Here is a 26,935-nt window from a genome sequence, read left to right as displayed (position 1 = left end):
GAGAGGAAGACTGGGAAAGAAACAGGAAGGAAGAAATGTTATGAGTAGAATAAGATACTATGCACCTATACTATACATGTGTATATATATACTATACATCTATGTATTTTGTGGCTTAGTTTTTAACCTGTCTACAGAACTATGCTAATGATAAGAACCTTAGTCACAGGGCAGAAGGTTGATCTGTTTGGAGCACTCCTACAAATATTAAGTGCATTTCCCTAATGACCAATATGTCTATCATCATTTTCATGGTCTTACTAGTTCTCAACGAGGCTAAAGGTCAATTTTTTGTTGTTGTTTTGTTTATGGCCTGCATTTAGTTTTTTCCCACCCTGACAAATGGACTGTTCATGCGATTGTAATTTACAGTTGTAGGCATCTTTACTTGCTATATTGTCTTAAAGATTAACTACTCCTTTTAAAGATACTGAATGTATGGAGACATACCATTTCCAGAGACACGCAGCAGACTCACAGTGAAGACTCCCAACATTAGCTTGAATGGTTGACGACTTCAGAATCCTTAGGAACTTGAGAGGTTTTACTCTCTAGTTCATATCAGAGTATCCATTTTGTTGATGTGGAAAACTACATTTTCTCACAGTTCCTAGCACTCAAAAATCAAAAAATGAAATCCAGCAGAGACGAGGCTGTAGGACATCACTCTATCAGCTCTTTTGAAGTGATGCTCTCAGCTCTCTTCATTATGCTCATGGTCTTCTCTATTGGATTAATTGCAGTGTCCTGGCTTGCAGTCAAGGAATCTGAAGGAGGTAAGTCATGCCCTGAGATAAGAAAGGTATTCTAAGCCATCCTTTGCTGTATTTTATTCAGAACCTTGGCTTTGAATGGTTCTGGACATCTTACTTTGCAGAATATTAAGAAAATGATTTTGTATGTCATTTAAAATAATCCCAAATTCAAACCCTGGAGCAAAGTGGTTTGTTTTTATTTTTTTCATTTTTTGGAAAATAATGTTCAGTTATTTTCATTTCAGCACATAATGCAGGAGGTTTCATACCTTCTAGATTCATGGTGGTGAAAACGAAATCATAAACATGTTGAAATATTATGGACAATGCAAGCTTATAAACATGAAGAGTAAATTAAAACTATTGTCAATTTATATAAAAATGATCTCTGTATTCTGTTATTGGTTTAAAATGTTGCTGTTCAATTTGAATAAAGAAACTCAAACTTAAGTTCATAAATATATAGGAATTTCAGTTTGTTTGAGGAGTAATATGATTTTAAAATTTAAAATGGACCAAAAAAAACTTCAAAGATATTCAAATATAATACCATACTGTAACAAATCTTTGACTTGTTTGTTATTGGTGCATCATTTTCAGGTTATGAATCTGGGAGAAAATTGAGAACTAGTTTGCAATAAAAGTTGGCAATATTTGGTACATAACAGATACCTGTTACTGAACTGGATCCCAATTCTAAGAGTCTATTCGTATTCACTACCTATGTACTTATACATAAATAAATCGGTATCATTGCAATAGACTACATAGTAAAATTTGATTCATTTTTTGATTAAAATATAATTTATGTTTTAAAATGATGTATGTGGGCAAATTAGTTCTAAAGCCTCCCAAATGGGAGACTTTAATTGTGAATGACTTTAGTGTGACCCAGTCAGTATTCTGTTTTCCTTGACAAATTAATGTTTGGATTTGAATATAATAAAAAGTGTTTGTGGTTTTATAGGAACAAGATTAGTAAAATTCTTGAAAAATTAAAATGTTATAACCATTAAAGGGAACTTGCATATCAGATAAATAATAATACTTGTAAGTATTTGATATGAAAAAACAGAAATTTCACCCAGATTTTTAGAGAAATGTTTTGCATCTTATTTATATCCTGCAAATAACTCTTAAAAGCATAATAGTTTTCAATCTACTGAATTTTGTGAGTTCATAAAGAATATGTCATTTATGGATATTATTTATCAATGTTGATATAATGTGATGAGTAGCTCAGAATAAAAATTTGAGTTTAACTAGTAGCAAACATTAGAGAAAATCAAATATATTATAGTTATTTAATTTATGCATTTATGGACATACAGTAGAATTTTAACATTTTCAATAGGAATGTATTTCTATCACTTTCATCTTCCATTTGCTTCCTCAAGTCTCACCCAGCTAGCCTCCCTTGCAACACTCAAAAGTCCCCCAACTCTCAAGATGATAGCCGCTCTCCTCGATTATTGCTATATGCATATGCACATGTGTGTGTGCAATTTTAATATGTAAAAATTATATAAAATTCTAATATAGCTTTCATAAAACTTATTTTTTATGTGTGCATAGTAATTATCTCTACAAAAAATCGGATTGGCACAATATTATTTACTAGTCTGTTTACTTTATCCGGACTCTGCCAGTTTTGTTACCAGTTTCCTCCTGCCTAGGATACAGCTCAGTTCCATATACCATGCTAATAAAAGTCTCTGGGCCTACTTCAATCAGACATCTCCTAACCCTTCATCGTCTTCCATATTTAAAAGGGAAATTTTAGATATAACTAATTTGTTCACAAAATGAAAAATTGTATAAATACCAGTAGAGTACATAATTGCATAGTGCTGATTGGTTAAGCTAAATGTTAAGTTAATCATTTGAAATGTTAGCTTTCATATTTTGGGGGACAGGATAATTATATATCTAGAAGGGGTTTGGAGTTATAGTTAGTCAAACATATACTTAAATTTTACTAGCATCATTGCTCATGTTTGCTACATTAGGAAATTATGTCATTCTAAGCCCTCATTTCCTTTTTGTAGGAGGAAAAGAAAACTTTATATCTGCCATTGTGATAATTATGTAATGTTATTGCATGGAGAAATGGTTTCTCTTTTTGTGTGTTTAAGCCAAAGCTATTCATTTTTAATATAAATATGTATCAAAGAAAATATTCTGATAAAAGGATGGTTTAATTTGTTCACCACATCTTACATTGTTTCCCCACAGTGTATTTCCTATATCCTTCTCTGTCACTTCTCCAAAATAGAAAGTTCCCATCTCATGCCAAAAGTCATACATGCCAAATTTATAATTACTAGGATGTAAGAAGTGGCTTCAAAGCTGTGTTTCAAAGTTACACACGTACAGAAATCTTCACAGAATTTCACATGCAGAAAGCCAGCAGTGTCCTGGAGGCTTGGGGTCCAAGAAACATCTAACAGCAGCTACACAATTTTAATGGTCCATTTCTCACTATGTTTTCCTGAATCGCTTCCCATAATTGGTAAGGTCTGATTATTCCCTGTGACTTCCAACAGGAATCTCAATTTAAGAGAGAGAGAGAGAGAGAGAGAGAGAGAGAGAGAGAGAGAGAGAGAGAGAATATGGCTTAACTTCAAAGAAAAGAGGAAGAAATAACAGAGGAGAAAATAAGCCTATAGTTTTTTTGTTGTTTTTTTTTTTCAGTATTTTAAAACAACCAGACAGGTGAAAATGAAAAGGATGGGGATACCTGCTTTTGAATTAGAAGGACAACAAAGAAAAAGCAAGAATTAAATAATTACAGGGAAAATATATTAAGTGAAAATTGTTGCCTCTATGTTATAAACCAGGATGCAATATTCTCTTCTATTCATAACTGGAAGCATTTTTTTTCTTATTAATTCATCTAGATGCAGCCCTGGGGAAAAGTCATGAAGTCAGAGGGACATTTAAAATAACATCTGGAGTGACATATAATCCTAATTTACAAGACAAACACTCTGTGGATTTCAAAGTTCTTGCTTTTGACCTTCAGCAAATGGTAGGAGACTGTTTCTCCAAAGCTGGTTTTAAATTTCGTAATCAGTTTTAGTAACTTCTCTTCAACCGAGGAAAAAGATCACATTTTCTCACTCAGAAAATATCAGTAAAAGTATGTCACATTCATTGTTCATAATTGTATGAAGCCCACACTCTGAAGATTTCTTCAGTTCTAAATAAATGCATTACCTCTACTCTGTATTAAAAGTTCAAATATTCTGTTTTAACACAATTTTCATCTTTTTAGATAGACGAGATCTTTGAATCAAGTAGTCTGAAGAATGAATATGAAAAATCGAAGGTTTTTCAATTTGAGTGAGTATACTCTAAACCATTCTACTGTTAGCACATTGTTTTGAGCCAAGATTACACACAATGTGTAGTGTTTTTATGTATAGGAAAGAAGTAATGTTTCCCACATCTTCTGAGAATTTGAAAATGTTTTATATTTTAAAAAGTATTTTTAGTAAGAGATGACAGTAATATTTAATAGTTTATATATTAGCATGTTTTCGCATAAGGTGAAAATATGAAGACAGGAAAGCATTGAGATTGGATATATGCACATGTAGATTTAGTATTTAATTTGTTAAGAACATGTAAAAGAAACTGCCTTATTAATATAATAATATACATTGTAAATCACAAAAGAGAGCAGATGTGTTAAATATCCTACTTAGGAAAAAAATACTCCAATTGTAGCATCCTCTGCCCCTTCTGACTTCTATGGACACACACACACAGCAAATATTTATACTTTCAATGTTTAATAAAGGAATGACTCTCAGATTAATAGGATAACATAATTTCATTATGGATATTTCAATTTAGAGTATGAAGTGTTGTGTAGATATATTACCATACACTTTGTATGTAAGTATAACCTATACTATAAGAACATTTAATACGAGATTTATCCTTTTAAAACCTAATACTTCCTCAGATATTGATCCGTGTGTGTCCATTGAATCATTGTGTCCATAAACGAAAGTCCAGGACTCCGTGTCCCGTCAATCTACTTACGTCACAGTGAATTTGCTGATTTATAAACTCTGAGGACCCAAGGAACTTTGAAACAGAGATACAAATGAATAGCACAGCTGGCAAAGAAGATTGTAGTCCTAAGAAGAATCTATAAAATTTAAAGAAAAAATAGATAAAGGAGAGTTCTCCTCAAAAACTAGAAAATTGCAACAGAGAGGAAGAAACACATACAACAAAACAAATATGGGAGATTTGCTTAAAATGAGAAAAGGTAGAACAAGGCAAATGTATTTTGGATGAGAAAAGAAGCCTAATATGATCACTTCTGTCCCTTTTGGATAATTTTGGTGTAAAACATTGCTAAAGATGGAGAAGAATGGAATGGAATGTGCACCTCCAAGGTCACACTTCGTGAACTGTCACATCACTGTTAGGAACATTTTTCCTGGTGGCTTCACTCACCTCTGCATGTCTCATTTAGTTCCCTTCCTAAGTAGACTTCTTATAGGAAAATTCCATCCTTTAATTGCCCCTCATTTTGGTCTCCTTCCTGTTCTTTCCTCTTCAGAGAATTAATCAGTTTATGTGAAAACTTACAGCATAATCTGAATATGAAATTCCTTTCTTTTTTAAAACCAGAGAACTAATGACTCTGGAAACTATAGAAACCGTAATTGAAACAGTGCAAAAACCTCCATATTCAGCTATGTGATTTGTCTTACACTTTATCTGTGTGAATAGTTCTATAAGAGAAACTCTTCTGTGAAATATCAATGGTGGATGTTAGAACAAGCTTATAGAAAGATAATAAATTAGATCGTTTACTAAACGAACCTGACCTGAGTCTGATGTGTGCTACTCAATCCTGAAACCTAGAAGTGGTCTAGCATTATGTTTTATATCAAATATGACGCAAAGTTAGTTTTGTTTTTTTACAAATCATACAAAATTTGTTAATCAAATCTACAGGGAAATTGAAGGTATAGTAAAGATTCTACAGTGACTGTCTTGTGGATATGATGTAAAGACACATGAAAGTTTTAAAATGACATTCGGGTGAGGATGGGTAGGAGAGTGCCACCGATGAAGACCTAAGTGTACCTTTTTTCAATGCAAACTGTTACCTTCATTTTCATTCTCTTTTACTTGCTCCTCAGAATGGCACATCATTGTTGTGTTTTATTCGGTCTAAGCAATTACAATTACTTCTCCAATTTGATGTGATGGAAACTGTCACCACGACTTTCTGTAATCTCTAGGAAGTAGCATTCTCTTCCCAAAATGATCTTTAGCTGAGTCAGAGAAGAGGCCTCCACTACTCTCTAAAGGAAACTACATGCTTTGAATGAAGCTGTGGGAAGCAAAAATAAAATCAAGTATAGTGGAAATAAAGTAAAATCATGCAAATATAAACTATTGTTCTACGTGTTGCACAAATAGAGGGCAGAATCATACCAAGGGGCAGACATAGGTACATAATTCTTATAATCAGCAAAAATTGTATGAAAATGGCAGTCAGTCGTGGGTAGGAAAGATATCTCAGTCAGTGAAGTCTTTGCTATGGATGCTTGGAGACTAGAGTTCATTGTCCAGAATTGACATAACAAAGCAGATTTGTCACGTGCAGGTTAGGGTGGCAATGACAACCAGATCTCCAGTCCTTTCTGGCCAGCTAGCCAAAACAAAATTCAAATCAGTAAGACCCAGAAAATAATAAGAAATTCTGTCTTAAAAGTGAATGTGGGCAGCATCCTGAGGGAGGACAGCTGAGGTTACCGTTGGCTTCCATGTATAGTGTGTGTACACACCCTCCACACCCACAAATGCAAACACCACCTACCACAAGAACATACACACATACATGCCCATGTATACGCACAAAGAATGTAAAACATAACCCATGAATATTAAAACAAATAGTTTGTCTTCTCAACAGGAACCAGTGACTGTCCACTGATGCTCACTCACTCATCCCAGTCACAAAGGAGCCTCCCTTTGAGCCAGAGAATTTGCAGCTCTTTTAAGAACAAAGATACTGAGAAAGCGTTTTCTTAAGGAGATCACAATACCATCACGTTCAAGACATTCCATTGTGCTGAGGTACTGATGGCATATTATTTACCTTCCTATGATTGCGGTGCTCAGACAATTTTTAATATCCTACCTACCAAGAGTTACCTAGGAGCCAACTGATGAGTACTTAAGTCTTTAATTAATTAATAAATAATAAATCACCCTAAAAATGTGATGAGGACGCTGATTTAAAATATATTTTAAGGAAGTGAAAAATATTTAAGAGCTCTATCAACCTCAAGGAATGTCTAAAAACGTTACCAAATGGCAGCTTATAGCATATTATGCATACATATCATATAAAAGTGCAAAAAGAAATATAAGATAATGTTGCCTAGAGTTTGATGGGCTGTTTTGTCTGGATTATGTTTACAACTTTAGAAGGAAATTCATTCAAGTAGCATGAAAAATATTCTTGCTCCTTAAAATTGATCCCCTCAAACACTATGAAAAGACAGGGAATATCCGCATTTAAGATGGTGGTGGATGTCCAGAAAACATTCCACTGAGTAATCATTGCTTTCTAGTTCCAAGAAGCTGTATTGCTCTCAACCCAATGCACCGTTTATGCATTTTCATCTACGATGGAGGCTGCCGCATGACACCTGAGTTTGACTCCGAACACATCCCTTGGGTTTTCAGCACATGAAGACTTCATAGCAATGCCATGCTAAGTGCAGGCATGTTCATGTGTGCTGTCTCAGGCATCCATTCAGACATCCATTTAGATTTCATTTCTTCTTCCTGTTCTGTTTTAGTTTCTCGGCTGATTTATCATGTCATGTAAGATAGCCCTAGAGCCATCCTTCATTCTTCAGTGTAGTTTGTCTTCAGCTTGATTCCCTTGTCTCTGCTTACCCTTACCCCTTACCTTCCCATCTGGCACCAATCCATCGCTGCTTAAGTGACACACCTTTTTTTTTTCTTTTTGAGGGAGGATTTCTCTCACCAACTCATTCAAAATACCACTGTCAACATGGTTGTGATGGAATTGTTTATTTTTTTTTCTCCTTAGTAGACCATGTGGTCTGACTACAGAGGTCAGAAGATGACATTGTGTCTCCTGGAATTGAAGTTATGTATTGTTCTGAACTGTAATGTGGGTGCTGGGAATTTAACACCCTTGTAGTGGGTCTTCTACAAGACTAACAAGGACTCTTAATGCCTTGACTCCTCTCTCGAGCTTAGAATCCTCGGTTCTTGATGACTAAACTCACTAACAAAGAAATTGTCCCTAGAAAGACATAAAGTCAAATGAAGACTAATGGGAAAAGACAGGCCAGAGTTTTGTTACATTCTGTGGAACAATAACCTGGAAAAGAGAGATGTGGTAAGAGGAAAGAAAGGAAGGTGTGTGTGTGTGTGTGTGTGTGTGTGTGTGTGTGTGTGTGTAATCAGAATCTTTTATTTGAACCCAGACTGGCTTAGGTTCACCATCTATGCCTCCTAAATGTTGGTACTGCATGTAGAAGGCAAATACCTTCTTAGCATTTATATTTGAATTCCAGTACCTATTCTTATGTGGCCTCTCCTCAGACTCAGGGTTATCTTAAATAATCATGGAAGACTGTCATAGGAAAAAACAACAAAATTACCATTCAATTTAAGCATTTAAATTTTTAAATTCTAAAATCAGGAAACAGAAATGGTTGCTGTGACAAAAAATCTAAAACCCCTTTTAAAACACTACAATTTTAGTGACCTCACATGACATATTACTAAGAATATCAAACATAGTCTTTTATAGTATTGTACAATTAATTGATTTTTTTTTTGCCATTTTCAAAAGTGTGTGTGTGTGTGTGTGTTTGTGTTTAACCAGTCTGAATAACAGGCAATTTTTTTTTCCTTTCTTTGGGGATACTCTTATTCTGCTGTGTGGAAAGTGTTTTGATTCACAGAGTATTAGCAGTTGACTCTTTTAATAAAGGGCTGTTTACCCTCTGTGGCAATGTGCACTTTAAGTTTGCCCTTTTCTCATAGATGAGTCACAAAGTTCTTAAAGGAAAGGGTTGTGTTTATTCAGCAAACCTAAAGGTTATCAGTATCATTAAGAAAAATATAAGATAAGAAACATTTTGATCTATTACTTCCAATCTCTCTGTACAATGATAGGATTTATCTAGCTACAAAATTAAACATACACACACACACACACAGAAAGAGAGAGAGAGAGAGAGAGAGAGAGAGAGAGAGACAGAGACAGAGACAGAGACAGAGAGACAGAGAGAGAGGAGAGGAGAGAGAGAATGCAGCTCCTTTACTGAAAAAAACTAGTAATTTACAATGAAAATGGCTATTATTTTTCCTTAAAGGAATGATTTTTCTCATTTATCTTAATAAAGTAAATCTTACAGCATAGATACAGATCATTGACAACTACCAAAAATAAGTTCTGTCTGCTTATGAGATGAAACATATATTTATCATGGTTTCCTTGATTTCTACCATGTATCTTTCTTATCTCAACATTTACTCTGAATAAGAAAATAAAGTATAAAGAATACAATTGTGTGTGTGTTTGTAATATAGAGCCTTTATCTTCACAGATATAAATTATTAAGTACAATATATTATTCACAACTAAAAAGACATATCTTTCATATAAATATGTTTACGCCTGAGGTTGAATTAATCCAGTTAGTTACAACCCAGTGAAGGGAAATTTCAGATTTGCATTTTCTCTGCCCCAAATACCTTGTCCTGGTGCTTTCTACCGCCTGATTCAAGCAAAACAAAGTCAATTGTTCTGTATAATTAAATATGTGGAAATATATAGAAGATTCAGATTTCATTACCATTTAAATCATCTTCTCTGGCTCAACAAAAGAGAAAGTAAAACCATGGAGCTGAAGAGAGAAGATAAAAAGTTTCTGTGAACTAATGCTTTATTTTAAAGCACATTTAATCCTAGCCACTTTTACTTCATGCTTAAGCAGTCATGTTTTGGCAAAGGGCATGGATTCAGAACACATAAAGGAAAAGGGAGGGGTAAAAGAGAGGCTGAGAAAAGGGGAGAGTTGATGAGAGGAGGGAGGAAAAAGAAGCTGTGGCTATCAGAAACATACGGGAACAAAATATCTTTTCGACTGACAAAAACATCCAAGTAGCTAGCTATTTCTCCATCCATTCATATCTAAATTTCTTACAACAAGACCATAAATATAGGTACCAGTCACAGTTGCTTTCCTTAAGATAAATAGTTCACTATAGTGTTGAAAAAAACTAGAGAGGAAGTTATACTCATGGGTTTCTAAGAAGCAGAGATGTGGTTATCCCCTCTGTTATAAAAAGACATAGAAATCTGCGTAGAGTTGACACTCTTGCTCTAGGTGTCCATGTTTGTATAACTATAGAGAAAATATGGGCCACTGTGAAGCACCATGGACATCTCCTGATCTTCACCATCCTTTCCTCCAAGCATGGGATGAAACATGAAGGTTGTATACCACTTAACATGATTTTTTAAAAAAAAAATCAGTTAACAAAGTCTATAAATTATTGAAGCCTTAAGAAGTGGAGGGATTCTTTTTTAAATTTTCTTTTCCTTAGTTTTGTTTGATTTTTCTGACATCACAAGGAGTATTGGTTTCTGTGAAGGTTAATTCAATGATCTGTTGACAGCAATTGAAAAGATTCACCTGTTTGATTTAATATGCTGCAGATGACTTTCAGCCATGGCTAGCATAATGATTCCCAGATGGTCCTCAAGTGGTTCTCTGATTCTGGCTGCTATGTATAGACATAAAAATAGGCAAATAATTAAAGCAATACTTCACTGTAGTTTATTATTATTATTATTACTATTATTATTACTGTTAAAAATAAAAGTCTAATGGTCTCTTGTCTGTCTTCTCACATTCAATTCATAATGATCCAGTCTTGAGAAATGAATAAAGAAGATAGCTTCCTTCCCGACAAGTAGAGAGCTAATCTCCAATAAGAGTAAGGTTAAGGACACTAGAGTGTTAAGGATACTTGCTCTTGCAGAAGACCAAAATTTAGTTCCTAGCACCCACACCAAGCAACCAGCAAGAGATCCATTGTTCTTGTTTGGTGTCCATGCACACCTGCACTCATGTGCACACACCCATAACACCCCTGCAACAAACACACAGACAAGTAAATAGAAAACAAGATATTAAATAAATATTTAACAAACAAACAAACAAAAACCCACAGTGGTCAGCTGGTATAGAAAATGTAAGGGATATTGAAGACCAGATTGTAAGAATTTGTCTGTAAATAACAGAATCCTTAGTAAAGAGAAGAGTTTCTTATGTGTGAACATTTAGTAGCTCTGACTGATTACCAAGGTGCTGTTCCTCTCATAAGATTTGGTTATTGGGAATTAAGAAAGTAATTGGACAGTTAAACCTCCCCACATCTTCAAATAATTAACTTAATAGAAGTGAAGTGTGAGATAATTCTAACAAAGTGTCTTTATCATTTAAATAATGAAAAACCAGCTTCATGGAATGAAATAATTCCTGCTGAGCAGTGATTCTGCATACTGATGCAACCATTAAAAGGGGACACCATGTCTTGCAAAATGGTAAACTACTGTGGTCTTCCAGAAACTTCCTGCTCTTGGTACATGATCGTGGAAAGGACAAATAACTTTTACTCTACATTCCAGCAGAAAAAGTAGCTAATGAAAATTTTCAGAGGTAACCAAGTCTTATTATCTTAGAGATACCAAGGTTGCAAGAGCACAATCTTTGTATTATCAGCAGCAACCCCATGTTGGAGCTGACTCTCCATGGCCAGTCTTAAGGAGCTTACTGGACCATTTCGTTTTCAAAACCTTTCAACAATGTAACAAGAAAGACCCTTTAAATGGTAAAATACGGAAAGGGAGTTAAAATAAGAAGGAATTTAGGGCCACATGGTTGAGTTGTACTATGGTGGCAGATAATGTAGGTAATAAAATTATTAGTCAGGATGATAAATATCCTGAGTGTCCAGTAATTTCAGGTATGTTTGTGTTCTTTCCAGTCATCAAAATTTAGGACATATTTTTAAGAATTTAGGTTAAACAAAGGAAAACGGAAAACTAAGAGCAGACGTTTACAGAAGCTTAGTAGCAAGCCTTTTGAAAACGTGTACAATTTATTTGAAGCAAGTGAAACGATGCCAGAGTCCTCTTGACCTAAAAACCCTCCAGACACATTACAAAACCCGCACACTCGGTTCTCTCAAATAGTAAAACAACTAGACACTGTTTAAGTTGACAGGAGACTGGAAACCGGCGCTGTTTTCCTGGGTCCGTACTGAACAGGGACGCCTCTGTTGGGTGTAGGTTAGCATTTATCTTCTCCGAAAACAATATTGACAGTTTCTAATTGCCCTTTCCTTCAAGGGTAAATTAGGATAGTATGTTCGCCGCATCTATTACATTCATTCTTATTTCTGCATTTTAGAAAAGCAATCTTGTAAACCATGTTGCAGAGCAAGGGTTACAAGGTCTTCCATGCCTTAATGAGGATCAAGGATAGGATAACTAAGTAGCACATTCTACCGACATTCCACCTGAATCGAGAACAAATCACCTGAAGACTTTATACTCTTATATCATTACATTTGTTTTTTCTTTTGCTTTGCAGAAAAGGCAGCGTTATTGTCCTCTTTGACCTCTTTTTTGCTCAGTGGGTGTCAGATAAAAATGTAAAAGAAGAACTGATTCAGGGCATTGAAGCAAATATATCCAGCCAACTGGTCACTCTCCATATTGATTTGAACAGCATTGATATCACAGGTATCTGAGAACATTATTTGATTTCTTTGAATCATTAAGCTATGAAATTAAGATTCTAGCAACATAGGAGTGAGGCAGGAGAATCGTCCTTGGCATTAGGAGCATGTCGGATCGCCTGAGGTAACACATTTACATGAGAAGAGTGAAATATTTGAACGGAAGTATCAGTGAAGAGAAGTTTGGAAAGCATCAAATATAAAAAGGATTCTGAAAATGTCAGTGGGCAGAGATGTCTTTGAGTCTTGTCACATTCTAACTATGAGTTTCTTCAGTCATTCATTAGGAAGGCAAATTATAGAATTTATGTTTGAGTCACAGACCATATGAAATTGCAGTCAAGAGGCAAGGACAAATGTCTAATTAGAAACTGAAACAAAGACAAAAGAGGGAGAGATAAATGTAATCCGATCAATTTTCTACCAAAAAGGTTACATTTACTCTTGAAGTGACAAAGGATTTTTATCCTAAGAATAAACAAAAGGCAAAAAGCTTGGGAGTCAAAGACAGCACTGGAGATGTTGGGGAGATGCCTCAGCAGGTGGTAATGCATGGCAGACAATGTGAGTTAAAACTCCTGAAGCTAAAATGATGACAGAACTGACTCCAAAAATTGTTTTCTAATTTCTATAAGTGTGCCCTCTTTATATACCATTCACACAAACACACATAAGCACTCACAGACCGCACAAACACATACACAAACACACACCACACAAACACACACACATACAAACAGCACACACAAACACACTAATACACACAATTGCGCACACACATAATTATACAAAGTAATACTCTGTAACACCCAGACAATATGTCCCCTGAACCACTAATTTTGTGTATGACTTTCCCCTTAAAACAGTCCCACTGAAGAGTTGGTCTTCCACTCATACATTGTCTGAGAGATACTTGACTCAGGAAAATGCTAAGTTAACCAATGGATTAACTCATTAATGAACTGCTTATAGAGTGTGCTATTAGGAGGTATGGCATGCTTGAAGAAAGTAAACCACTTTTGTGGCTTAAATATATATATATACATAAACACACACACACACACACATAATAAGATACCTGAACATTAGAAAACATTTCAGTTCAGGAATTGCCTCCACTGTCTCTGCCCATGGTCATGTATGTGGGCATTTTCTTGTTAATTGGTGAAGGAGCAACCAGGCCATGGTAGTTAAAGCCAAGCCAGGAGAGATGGGCCTAGACCGTTTAAGAAATCTAGCTGAGCAAGCTATTAAAATGGAGCCAATAAGCAGAGTTTTCTTGTGGCCTCTCCTTCAGTTCCTGCCCCCAAGTTCTTGTCCTGGTATCCCTAGAAAATGAATAGGAATAGGCACTTTCCTGTCCAAGTTGTGTTTGGTCATGTTGTTTATAACAGCAATACAAAAGCCAACTAAATCATTTCCTAAATCATCTCCTTCTACCATGATTGTCCAACCTCATCGCTTACCCAGAAACAATAGAGTGAGTTACCTAGGCCTGAATATAAATAAACCTTTCCTCCCTTCAGTTGTTTATCTTGCCATAGCAACAACTAAAATTAACATATATATGCTAATGATATTTTATTTTTTATCTTAGGTTTCCTTCACTTAGTCCATTTACAAAATATTTATGATCTGTTTAGCTTACTTTGAGACATCAACAATTTTCTTTGCTTTGCTATGTTCACAGCGCCTTATTTCTAAATGCTAAAGCTAAGTGTACTTCAGAATTCATATTTTGCCATTAGGGCACTCATATCCAAAATAACATCAGTAGATACGTATGCATGCCAAAAACAGTAGCGACAAACGGAATGACCACCATCAGTTCTGATAAAACTCAGACAACACTTCAATTAATTGCATAAGCTTGCAGAAGGTTATGTCTCTTCTAGGTTTGGACTTTTTTAAGCAATCAATTCACACCTGTGACACAATAGTATAGGATAATTTTCTTAACAGGGTTGGCTCATGAAGCACAATTTTCAGTTACTTTCCTGCTTAATTCCTAACTACGTGCCAGAATGTTACCTAAATTTCTCTGTATGCCAAGTAAAGCCATGAATCCTTCAGTACAGCCTACAGAGTGGACATGGTGTATTTTGGACAATTAATGAAGTTGATTTGAAAGTTACCATTAGCCGTCATTAGATATGCTAGATATGTTTATTACCCATCAAACCATTTTGTAAATGAGTCTAGCAGAATCCTGTTGTGCAATCATGTTCCCACTCCCATTTTGCAAAGTAAAAGAGCAAAATCCAGAGGATTTTGGTGACTTGCTCATCATAAACTATTTTACAACACATAAAGAACTCTGACCCAGGCATTTTGAGATTACTGTTTTTCTTCTTGATCACCACTAGAGCTTGCTTACAATAGTTATATGATTGAAAATTAATGCCTGATTTTTTTCAAGTAATTTTTTCTGAGTAAATCTTCTCTTTAGTGTGTCTTCCTGTCATTAGTCTATTTGACAAACTATTGACAGATGTGCTAAAATTAATCTTAGTGGGTCCATAAACTTGCATAACCTGAAAGATGAAATTTATGATCAAAAAATCAGATACTGAGTTAAGTAAATCATATCTTCGTGAGTTGACTTTAGTCTGCCTTACACACACCACAAACTATATTACAAAATTTCTCAGGAACAGTCTCAAGTCAAAGTTGCTATGTTCAATTTACTGATTATCTTAAAACATATCTATAAACACACCAAGCTTAACTTTTGACATTTATGTTTAATATTTGCATTTTACGATTTTTCAACTATATTTGATTTTTAAACTGATTGTTATTATTCCTGGGAATGGCAAGGTCTAATATGCTTTGTCCTGTTAGTTGAATATAAAATATCCCATACGACTATAGCAAGAATGTTTTCATACTATTCATGAATTGATTCAGAACAAAGCAAACGTTCCTTAGGTAAGTTATATAAACTAACTATGAACTCACTAAAATATATCTAAAGTATCATAGTCACATAATGAATAGGAATAGTATGCAAAAAGGTAAATTGGAACTCAAAAATATACATGCCCTTTGTAGAAATATTCAAATTGTACACAACGAATTATAATACATTTATATTATAAAGCCAAGTATAAAATCTTTACTTTCTTCTAGCATCCTTGAGTGACTTCACAACAGCAGTCCCTGTAACAACTTCAGGTTAGTATATGAATTTATAACATTGTATGTGTGTGTGTATGTGTGTGTGTGCATGTATGTGCGTGTGTGTATGTGTGTGTGTGTGTGTGTGCATGTATGTGAGTGTGTGTCTGTGTGTGCATGTGTGTGTGTCTGTGTGTGCGTGTGGACATGTATGTGTGTGTGTGTGTGTATGTTTACTTGTGACTACACAGGCATGTCTGTGAACAAGTAGATATAAACCTGAGGATGAAGAATGCTGTTTTGCATATTTCTATCAATCTTATGTTTTTGAGACAAACTACTGGCCAGTTAGACGGGAAAGCAAGCTTCTGGGAACCCTCCTGCCTTCCTTCACACACTATGTCTGGGATTACATATGTATGCAACCAGACCTGATTTTCTTTGGGGGGGGTAGGGTGTTTCAAAACAGGTTTTTTTATTTCTCTGTAGCCTTGGCTGTCCTAGATCTCACTCTGTAGAACAGGCTGGCCATGAACTCAGAGATTCACGTGTCTTTGTCTCTCAAGTGCTAGGATTAACGGTGTGCTACCATTGCCTGGTCAGACTCAAAATGTTTAGAAGTTCTGAGGAACTAAATTCAGTTCCTCATGCTTATGTCACATGCACTTTGCTGACTACGCTAATTTGCCTGCTCACAACTCAGTGATCATCAAACTTCATGACATTACAGAAGAATATATTTTCTTTCTGCAGTTAGCTATGATATGTAGTCTTCATTTTAAAATATGGAAGTCATATTTTGGTTAAAAGTAATGTAGCTGAGAACATTATACACTTAGTAATATATAGTTGTTTATGCCAAGGACAGACATTTCTGATTTTGATAGTTATGCTTTATTATGAAACTTTATATGGTGTGCGTATTATTTTACAGCTGATCCTTGTAACAAGAGCCTGGAGATAACACCTTTAAAATAATCACTGAGGAAATATATTACATTTTCAGAAATTAAAATCCAACTCTAATGCTAACTTATCCATATCAGCACTATTCTGTCTCTTTCATTTAAATTTCTATCTTGGAAGAAATCTCTTTGACAAATGATGGATTTTTGTACAATTAAAACTAGTTGCCTTAAAATGTAAAATTAATGGAAAAAATTAATGGAAAAAAAGTATTAAATAGCAACCAGAAATCTGAAAACTCATTGCAGTTCTGCCAACCGCCAAATCCAGAAAGCACTTTATTTTATAAATTCTTTGAAATCAGTGTCCTAAAACTTGTGTGACTACTAATCTTCCGTTGAGCATTGCAGAAGTTTTCCTAAATGTCAGTCTTAACTATTTATCATTAAAAAATGGAAATTGTTATGAGATTGTAAAGATAATACTTTTAGTGTTTTTTGTAATCATGATATTCCAACAATACTTGAGACAAATACATAGCTGGGCCGATCGTTACATCTTGTAGTTTTCAGGCAGACCTGTTAGAGAAGTGACCTTTGTCACATGTAAAAGACATAAAAGATGAAATAGGATGGAAAGATAGCTCAGTGGTTAAATGTGATCACTGCTCTGGCAAATATCTGAGTTGGTCTCTGCATATACATTACAGTCAACAACTTTTAGTAATCCAAGTCCTGGGTGACCCAGAGCCTTCAGGCTTCCATGCAAACCCACACATGCATGGGGTGCACACGTATCCATGGAGGCAGGACACTCCCACACATAAATTACAACAAGCAAATTTTTTTTAAAAAATAAAGAAAAATCACATGCCCATGGTAACAAAGGTTGTGTCAGTGTCAGAAAACCAAATGTTCAGTAGGAGACATGCTTAGACTACGAGATGAGAAATCATGTCTCCTACTTGTATCCAGTTTGGAAAGTTTCAGCTCGTAGGCATAAGATTAGTGATTCCTGATGTTGCCTTAATGACCACTGAATAATATCATCTCCTTAGAAATGAAAGAGTAGGTAAGAGGCTAAAACCTACATCTTAATATTTTGAAAATCAATGATAAGTATTTAAGCTTAGTTTATTAATCTAACTTAATTATCTCACATTGTAGTTATATGTAAAAAAAATCATATTGAATCCCATAAATTTGCAAAATTACTTGCAACCAAAATAATTGTAATGTATTAAAACACATGGCCCCCAATGGAGGAGCTAGAGAAATTACCCAAGGAGCTAAAGGGAACTGCAACCCTATAAGTGGAGCAACAATATGAACTAACCACCCGGGAGCTCTTGTCTTTAGCTGCATATGTATCAAAAGATGGCCTAGTCAGCCATCACTGCAAAGAGAGGCCCATTGGACTTGCAAACTTTATATGCCTCAGTACAGGGGAACGCCAGGGCCAAAAAGGGGGAGTGGGTGGGTAGGGGATTGGGGGGGTGGGTATGGGGGACCTTTGGGATAGCATTGAAAATGTAAACGAGGAAAATACCTAATTAAAAAAAACATAAAAAGTTTTACTAATATCAGAACATATCCAACATAAACAAAAATAGTCCGAATAAACTTGAACATTCCTAGGTGAAATACTATAAATAAAGTCCTTATAACCAGTATAAAATATGTCATAATGATTTTACTTTCATTTGTCTTTACAGATAAGCTAACAACCAGCAGTCCTATGACAACTTCAGGTCAGCCTTAATATTGTCATTTATTTTATTTATGATTTATTGTTTGAATATGTGTATGTACCTGTGTGCATATGTGTGTATCTGTGGATATGTGCATAAATGAATGTGTATATTCATTTTTTATGTATGTCATTGTCTCTACCTGTCTCTGTGTGTGTATGTGTGTGTGTCTGTGTGTGCATGTGTGTGTATATGTGTGTGTGTGCGCGTGTGAGTGTGTGTATGTGTGTATACCTGCCAATGATGCACTTGACAAAGTCTTGGAAAACTCTCCTCTACCTTGTGGGTTCCAGGGACAAAATCCATAGCATTAAACTTGAAAACAAGAACCTATTTCATGAAAGGCATGCTTTAGTTTCTAGTATGACTTACACATTTGAGTTTCTTAATTCTAGGGAAAAAATGCTAAAAGATGAAGAAGAAAATAAAAAACATAAAAAGGGCTGAATAATTATTACATTATATTTTTATATTTATTCGCTTGTTGATTTCCTAATGAGGAAGAAAGAAAGGGTGTGAAATAGGTTGAGTGAGTGAGTGGAGACATTCTGGGAGGAAATTGGAAGGGTAATTAGAATATATCATATATAGTGGAATATATCATATACAATGGGAAAGTACTTCATACTGAAGCAATTCATTTCCAGTAAATATTATGTGGACCATTATTTTGAGATTGACATCATTCAAATACATTAATGAAAAAAAAACTCTCTAGGAATGGCAAAATCTGAATATAAATCATTCTATACAACTATAGCCTGAATAGATACTTTTCTTGAATTAATTTAAAACAAAGGAAACTTAGCTTCTGTGAATTCGGCAAACAGATTATTCAGTTACTAGAAATGCACTGAAGACATCAAAGAGAAATAATGAGAAGGAAAGCATGGGAGCAGGCAGGAACGGAACTCAAAACTCAAATATTCAAAAAATATCCATGTTCTACAGCCTATTTTAAAACCAAACTGTCAAATCAGTTTTACTTTCTTAAAGCACCGTGGGTTCTCACAGCAACAGTGTCTGCATGGACTTAATGTGAGGTCAGCACTAAGCATAATAATAGTCACCTCACACTGAACCCCATAAATGTGCACAGTTATGCAGCAACAATCCATAGCTGCAAGACATTTTTTAACAATCACACAGGATTTATCCTTACATTTATATACAAAGGGGAAATCTGAGTTAATATACACTAATGGATCAAAATAAGCTAAAAAAATACATGAAATGTTATATTTTAGATGCATTCATTTCATTTATTTATTATACTCTATGAATGAATGTTTTGCCTGCTTATCTGTGTTCACACTACATATAAGCCCTGTACCTATGAAGGTCAGAAGAGGGTGCCATATCTCTGGGAACTAGAGTGACAGATGGTTGGGAAACACCATGAAGGTACTAAGAAAGCTAACTAGGTTTCCTGCAACAGTAACAAGTGCTCTTAACTGCTAAATCATCTCTCCAGCCTCATTGAATGAAATATTAAATAGTACTTACAACATTTTATTAAAATATGTGATGATTATTTTAATGTTACTTATCTTTTCAGTCCACTGGCGACCTAAGTTCAGGATTAGTAGCATATCTGCAATAGGTGCTAAAAATGCAACCACCACCACCACAACACAGATAGCATAGGATAAGCAACTCACACTGCAGCAATGACTTACAATAAATTTAGATCATAAATCTGAGGATAAAATCAACTTTGTTTTCTTCCAGCATCACTGGGTAACTTATCAACAACAGTGGCTGCAACAACTTCAGGTCAGTTCTTATAGCATCAGATTAACTTAAAGTATAATGATATTTTACATTAAATTTAGATCATAAACCTGAATGAGATTCAAAGCAACTTTGCTTTCTTCTAGCACCATTGTGTAATTTATCAACAGCAACTTTTGCAACAACTTCAGGTCAGTTCTTTTTTTTTTTTAATATATATATATTTTTTTTTAATTAGGTATTTTCCTTGTTTACATTTTCAATGCTATCCCAAAGGTCCCCATACCCACCCCCCAATCCCCTACCCACCCACTCCCCCTTTATAGCATTATACTGATTGCCAAAATTATGCAAAAGCTTTTGTCAACAAAAATGGATATAAAAAGTTAAAATATCAAAAATGTATATCTCTAGATCTGCACTAAATTATATAATAAGCTAGCATGCATTAATAATTTACAATAAGATAAAATTCTAAGGTAAAATATTATGCAGAGAAAATATATAATGAATAGTTAATATTCACTTAAAATATTTTAATTCCTGACTTATTTATCTATTTATTTTTACTTATTCACTTTATATCCTGCTCAATGCCTACCTCCAGGTCACCTCCTCCCACAATCCTTGCTTTCATCCCCATCACCCTCCTCATCTCCTCTGAGACTGTGAGTGCCCCCCTCCCCCCAGTATCCTGCTACTCTGGTACAGCAAATCTCATGAGACTAGGTGCATCTTCTCCCACTGAGGCGAGACAAGTCAGCCCAGCTCAAAGAACATATCCCACGTACAGGAAACAGCTTTTGGATAGCCCCTCTCTAGTTGTTCTGGAGTCTTAATATTTTTATATGTTTTAAAGTTTTTTTATATTATTTGGAAATTATCTGGTGCATCAGAAGTTTCATAAACTCTCTAAAGGAACAAATATGGTTGTATAGTATGGGCTAATATCTTTATTGCCTAATTTACTTTGGCATTCTGGTTTTTAAAACTATGGTTATGACCCATTGCTATGCATGTAATCACTAGAATTGAAGCATTTTCTAGAAAGGATGACAGATATTGAGAGACTCTCTTTTGACCATATTCTCCACATGCAACATAGACAGGGTTGTTCTGTTAATGTGGTCCTCTTATCATCAGTAATAAAATATGGCTTGATTCATTTAGTCAATTTTTTTTCAGTAGAAGTATACTATAAGCTAGTTCCCAGGGTGATTTTTTTCTATGTATTCACTGATTTATTCCACAAGTAGAAGAGCACATGTGTCGTAGTCCACATGCAGAAGTCAGAGGACAACTTGTGGGAGTCAGATCTCTCATTCAGTGTGTGGGACTCAGCGATCACATTCAGATCATCAGGTTTGAGAGCAAGTGACTTCCCTCTGCACCATATTGTCCTCCCATGTCTATCTGTGAAGTGCCGTTTTCTCTAGAATCTTGGTAATTTGAACACTGAGCTTCTCTGGTTTACATTTTGAGTTTATAATTTAATTACAAAATTTCTCCCTTTCCTTTTCTCCCTACAAACCCTCCCTTATACACTTCTGTGCTCTTCTCGTTGGTGACCTCTTTTTTTACTGTTATTGCATGTATAGATATATATATTTTCATACACATAAATCTCATATAAGTCGCAGACATATTCCATATATAAATGATATGGCATATATATGCATATATATGCTTGTGTATATATATGTATATATACCCCTCATATATATATATATATATATATATATATATATATATATATATATATATTTCATTCACTATATATATATAAAACAAACTATATCCTGTTGAGTACCTATTATGTTACTTTTATGTTAATTGTGTGTATGTTTTCAGGAATGACAGTTGCACTTCAGTGAAAAGTCGGTGTGCTCTTTTCTGGGGAAGACCACCACTTTCACTCCCAGCTTTCTGCAGTTCCTTGTGTAGGGTTAGGGCCTTGTGGGTTTTTCCCCATCCAATTTGACATGACTGCTTTAGTGTCATCCTTGCACTCATACTTAGGTGGTCATGATGGTGAGACTTGCTCTGGCCTTAACTTAATCCTCATGGTAAATGGCCAAAGTATGTTTCAGCATTTATGTTAACTCCACAAAGTCAAAAGCTCAAATCTCCTGTTGTTCTCTCCAAGTTGTTTGAAAATTCTCAGAGCGCTGGAATTCCTAAAACAGCAGGTAAAATAGAACACAATACACAAAGTCACAAACTTAGAGTGGTTCAAACTAAGACTTTGATTATTATGACATGGAATGTACATGTTACATTCTAATCTGTAATCTTAATATTTAGTAAATACATAAAACATCCCATGCTTTATTACACAGAAGACCTTCTCTTGCATGAGTTACACCATTATAACTTAATACAAGTTCTCTGAGCATGTTTAAGGTCAGATCAGCTGAGGCAGGATGTTAGTACATAAGATGTACTAAGTGCAGCTTTGACATGGCATTATTGATGATGATTGTTTTAATAAAGGTGTAAAACTATGGTAGATAGAAAAGCATCTCCATGAATTATTTCTTTTCTTACAATACATGGATATCATTGTGATAAACATTTCACTTTGCATTTTAAAAACCATATTATGATATTCTAAGGAAATATACAAATTTTACACCTGATTCATGTGCTTTGGGCTGGTTATTAAAGCAAATCACTTGTATGTAAGCTATGTGACTCAAAAACAACACGAAAAATATACATTCTTAGTGACATACAGATGAGTGCTGTGTAAAGGATGGGTGCACTTGAAAGGGGGTGACTCACATCCCAGGTAACATAAAGTATCTAAGCAAAAGATTTTATCAGGCAGACTTGAAGGACATGGAATTCTGCTATTACAGTACTTTCTATGTTTTTAGTTTTATTTCACTAATCTATATATCTCAGATGACAGACATATAAGAAAAATATTTCTGAAAGTATAAATGCCCTCTGTTAGTTAGAATTGATCATTCCTGTACAATGTATGCTGGTGCAGTGGTTGAAATGCCTGATTAATTAATGAATAAAGCCTGGTTCATTAATTAAAATGATTTATTACCAATAACAAGCATAGAGCTCAGTGAAAGTTCATGACAGTGTGAAGAAACCCACGGTATTATTTAGGCACAGCAAAACAGTGGACCTGGCACTTTGAAAATTGTTAATTAGTTACATTCATTTTTACAATATGGAGAAAACAGTTTCAAAGATCAAGCACACACACACACACACACACACACACACACACACACACACACACATATATGTATGCATCTTTAAATACTAATTATAATATTTGAAAAATAATTATAGATAGTTACACTTTCATTCACCTAAACAAACTGCAAAAGTAGCTTAGTATTTCAAGCCATTCTTCATGAGACTTGAAAATAATCAGCAAGCATCTAAATTAGTGCTTGTCTTTCTTGTTGGACATGAGCAAGTGATATTCGAGATAATAATGAAGATGTAATATAAAATATAACATGTATCTCAAAGGTACTGAACTTTTCAAGCATGCCCAGAGCTCTATTTTATAATGTTTAATATGACATAAAAATGTTATATAAAATTGTTCATTTTTGACATGACATGGTCTAATATATGCATTGACCAACTGCAGCAACTATTCCTTATATACTTAGAAAGCTATTTAGTATCTTAGAACTTAATAAGTGTCACATAGAATATAAATATTAAAATAAATGCCTGAGATGTTGCCTTGATATTTCTTGTTACTAAAAAGTCAAATAAAAATAAAAAAAGAAAAGATTCAGATACCTTGTTACTGTGGATACCACAGCAATTCACACAAAGGAAAACAAAACCAATACTAATTAGGTCAGTTTTTCTACTGACTTATATCAAAATAACAACATTAGTATTATTAGCAGCTTCATGTTGTTATAAAAGAGATTTCTTTCTAACACCAGACTTTAAACACAATTTTAAATTGGTATTGTTCATTTAAATCTAGTAACTTATTCACCAACAAATATTGTTTCCAACTATTTCTTTTTCACTGAATTGTCTTAATTAACCCGCAAGCAATTGTTGTAAGGTAACTAGGTAGTGAAATACAGTATTCTCCTTGGCATTAAGTTCATGCTGCCCACGAGTCCTGAATCCTACCTCTCATTTATTCCTCTCATACAGTGAGACACTATAGATTTATAGAGAGGAACGAGGCAATTAAACTTGAAAACTGCAGTTTCCAAGCAGTAATTTATTATGAATATGTCTTTCAGGGATGTTAAGTTTATTCTCATTTTTATATGCCTTGAAGATAGAGTTTGAGAAAAATCAACAAACACATGCATCATATACCCGGCATTAGTACTATAATAAATTCTGCCAAAGAGAATTTTTATATGATAACAGGTAAAAAGTCCATGTGGGTTATGTTCTTTTGTTCAGCTGCCTTTGTCGCCAATTACTGTAAAGTTTTACTAACCAATTTGGAGTACTGGAGGGGAGCGACAGGAGCTAAGGTAACATTACACAGATTGATTTCTTGGCTGCTGCAGTGTACCTGGAGGGGCTCTCTGGGGCACTTGCTCATATACATGCAGGCTTCCTACACAGCAGCTTGCTCTAGGCCTTTGTTGCTGACTGTGCAAGCAATGATTTCAGAAACACAGAGGTTTCAATACTATAGGCGTTCTCTACTTCAGACAAAATGCATTGCCTTGCCAGTATTCTACTGTGGGGTAGAATTTGAGGATAAAAGAAGGAACGCAACAGCCTGCTTTTATGAATGACATGACATGATGATGGGCCAAAAGAATCTAGGAAAAGTTGGACCCTTGGTTGAATTCATCGAGCCAGAGATTTTTATACCTTCAGAAACATACTGAGGTCCTCATTTGAGAAACGACTCTTTTCACACATCTAAGCCTTCTTCATTCTTTCGTGGCATGGTCCCAGCATCATGACTTCTAGATAAATTGAGCTTTCTATATATCTTATATTGATATCCTCTTGCAAAGTTATCACATATAATCCATACTTGTCTACTTAAGTTACTTTTAGGAATTCTTCTTAATCTAATTTAAATGTGAATTCTCTTGTGACGATGGTTTTAATTTTTGCCTAATCCTCAATGCTTCTATTGCACCCTTAAGATCTCATTAGAAATAATTAGGACTCATCCCAGATACAGTCACCAAACTCCAACACTATAATGGGTGCTAAGAAATGCTTGCTGAAAAAAAAAAAAAGCCTATTATAGCTGTCTCCTGAGAGGCCCTGCCAGAGCCTTACAAATACTGAGTTGGATGCTCGTACCCAACCATTGCACTGAGTGTGGGGTCCCCAATGGAGAAGTTAGAGAAAAGACTGAAGGAGCTGAAAGGGTTTGCAACCCCATAGGAAGAACAACAATATCAACCAACCAAACCTTCCCCCAACCCCCAGATATCCAAGGGACTAAACCACCAACCAAGGAGTGCATATAGCTTCAGCTGCATATGAAGCAGAGGATGAACTTGCCAGGCATCAGTGGGAGGAGCGGTCCTTGGTCCTATGAAGGGAGGCTTGATAGATGCCCCAGTGTAGGGGAATCGAGGGCAGGGAGGCGTGAGTGGGTAGGTGGGTGGAGGAACACATCAAAGAAGCAGGGGAAGGGGGAATGGGATAGGGGGTTTACCAGGACGGGGTGAAACTGGGTAAGGGGATGACACTTGAAATGTAAACAAACAAACAAACAAACAAATAAATAAATTGTAAAAAAGAAAAGGAAAGAAATAATTAGCATGCAGCTCAGCGGGTAGAGTGGTCGCCTCCTGCTAACCCTTGGTTGTAACTTTTCACTGTCTCATAACCTGGGTATGGGAGTACACATCTACAATCTCTACACCCTCAAAATGGCAGCAGGATGATCAGAATGTCAGGGTCACCTACAGCTACATGGGGAGCTTGAGACCTGCCTCCTCTTGAGACGCTGTCTCAAAATAAATTAATTGACTAATTAACTAATTACTTTTGGAAGCCTACAAAAATGATTCGTAAACTATTTTCCCATATCAGGTTGAAGGAGAAGAGAGGCTGCACTGTGCCACATTCTTTTTTCTCCTTTTATGTTTGTCTGCACACTTTACAATTCTGTGACTTAAGTAGCCATAAAAACTTGTCAATTAAGGACCACTGTAGTGGACATGATAAATCACCAGAGCCAAAAGCCACTTGAAAAAGAAAAGAGTTGGGCTGAAGAGAAGAGAAGAGAAGAGAAGAGAAGAGAAGAGAAGAGAAGAGAAAGAAGAGAAGAGAAGAGAAGAGAAGAGAAGAGAAGAGAAGAGAAGAGAAGAGAAGAGAAAGAAGAGAAGAGAAGAGAAGAGAAGAGAAGAGAAGAGAAGAAGAGAAGAGAAATGAGAAAAGAAAAGAAAAGAAAAGAAAAGAAAAGGAAAGGAAAGAAAAGAAAAGAGTTTATTTCAGCTTACAGTTCCACATCATAGTCTAGCACTAAGGGAAGTCAACAGAGCCTGAATCCGGAGGCAGGAGCTAATGCATAAGTACTGCTTACTGGTTTGCTGCCCCAAGGCTGCTCAGCTGGCTTTTTATATACTTATATACTCCAGGGCTCCCAGGCCAGGGGTGGCACCACCCACAATGGACTGGGTCCTCCCTAAATGATCACTAATTAATAGAATGCACCACAGGCTTGTTCATAGGCCAATCTCCTGGGGAACATTATCTTTTCAAATGATTCCAGGCTAAGTAAAGTTGACACAAAACCAGTCAGCACAGGAGCCAAAGCGTACTGAGCACCAGTGAGATTTTGAGAGTCAACAGATAATAGAGACGAGTTGAACTTCAGGAAGCAAAGATC

General features: G+C 35.3%; 1 protein-coding gene across 2 annotated transcripts in view; it reads left to right on the top strand.

Annotated features, from left to right (window-relative positions):
• Nucleotides 1-451: 451 nt before the first annotated feature.
• Tmprss15 (transmembrane protease, serine 15) overlaps nucleotides 452-26,935 on the top strand; it is a 138,090-nt gene continuing 111,606 nt past the window's right edge. Inside the window, exons 1-8 of one of the 2 annotated variants that reach the window (NM_008941.3) lie at nucleotides 452-776; nucleotides 3,656-3,786; nucleotides 4,033-4,100; nucleotides 12,449-12,600; nucleotides 15,729-15,773; nucleotides 18,337-18,372; nucleotides 20,104-20,148; nucleotides 20,253-20,297. In NM_008941.3, coding sequence (NP_032967.1) covers nucleotides 632-776; nucleotides 3,656-3,786; nucleotides 4,033-4,100; nucleotides 12,449-12,600; nucleotides 15,729-15,773; nucleotides 18,337-18,372; nucleotides 20,104-20,148; nucleotides 20,253-20,297 — 667 coding nt within the window. In that variant the 5' untranslated portion in view covers nucleotides 452-631. The remainder of the gene's footprint in view (nucleotides 777-3,655; nucleotides 3,787-4,032; nucleotides 4,101-12,448; nucleotides 12,601-15,728; nucleotides 15,774-18,336; nucleotides 18,373-20,103; nucleotides 20,149-20,252; nucleotides 20,298-26,935) is intronic. The other variant, NM_178855.4, reaches the window with a different exon arrangement.

Source organism: Mus musculus, chromosome 16 (genome assembly GCF_000001635.26).
Source record: "Mus musculus strain C57BL/6J chromosome 16, GRCm38.p6 C57BL/6J".
Classification (NCBI taxonomy): Eukaryota; Metazoa; Chordata; class Mammalia; order Rodentia; family Muridae; genus Mus; species Mus musculus.
The sequence above is the reverse complement of the archived record's forward strand: the minus strand, read 5'-3'. Positions and strand labels throughout refer to the sequence as shown.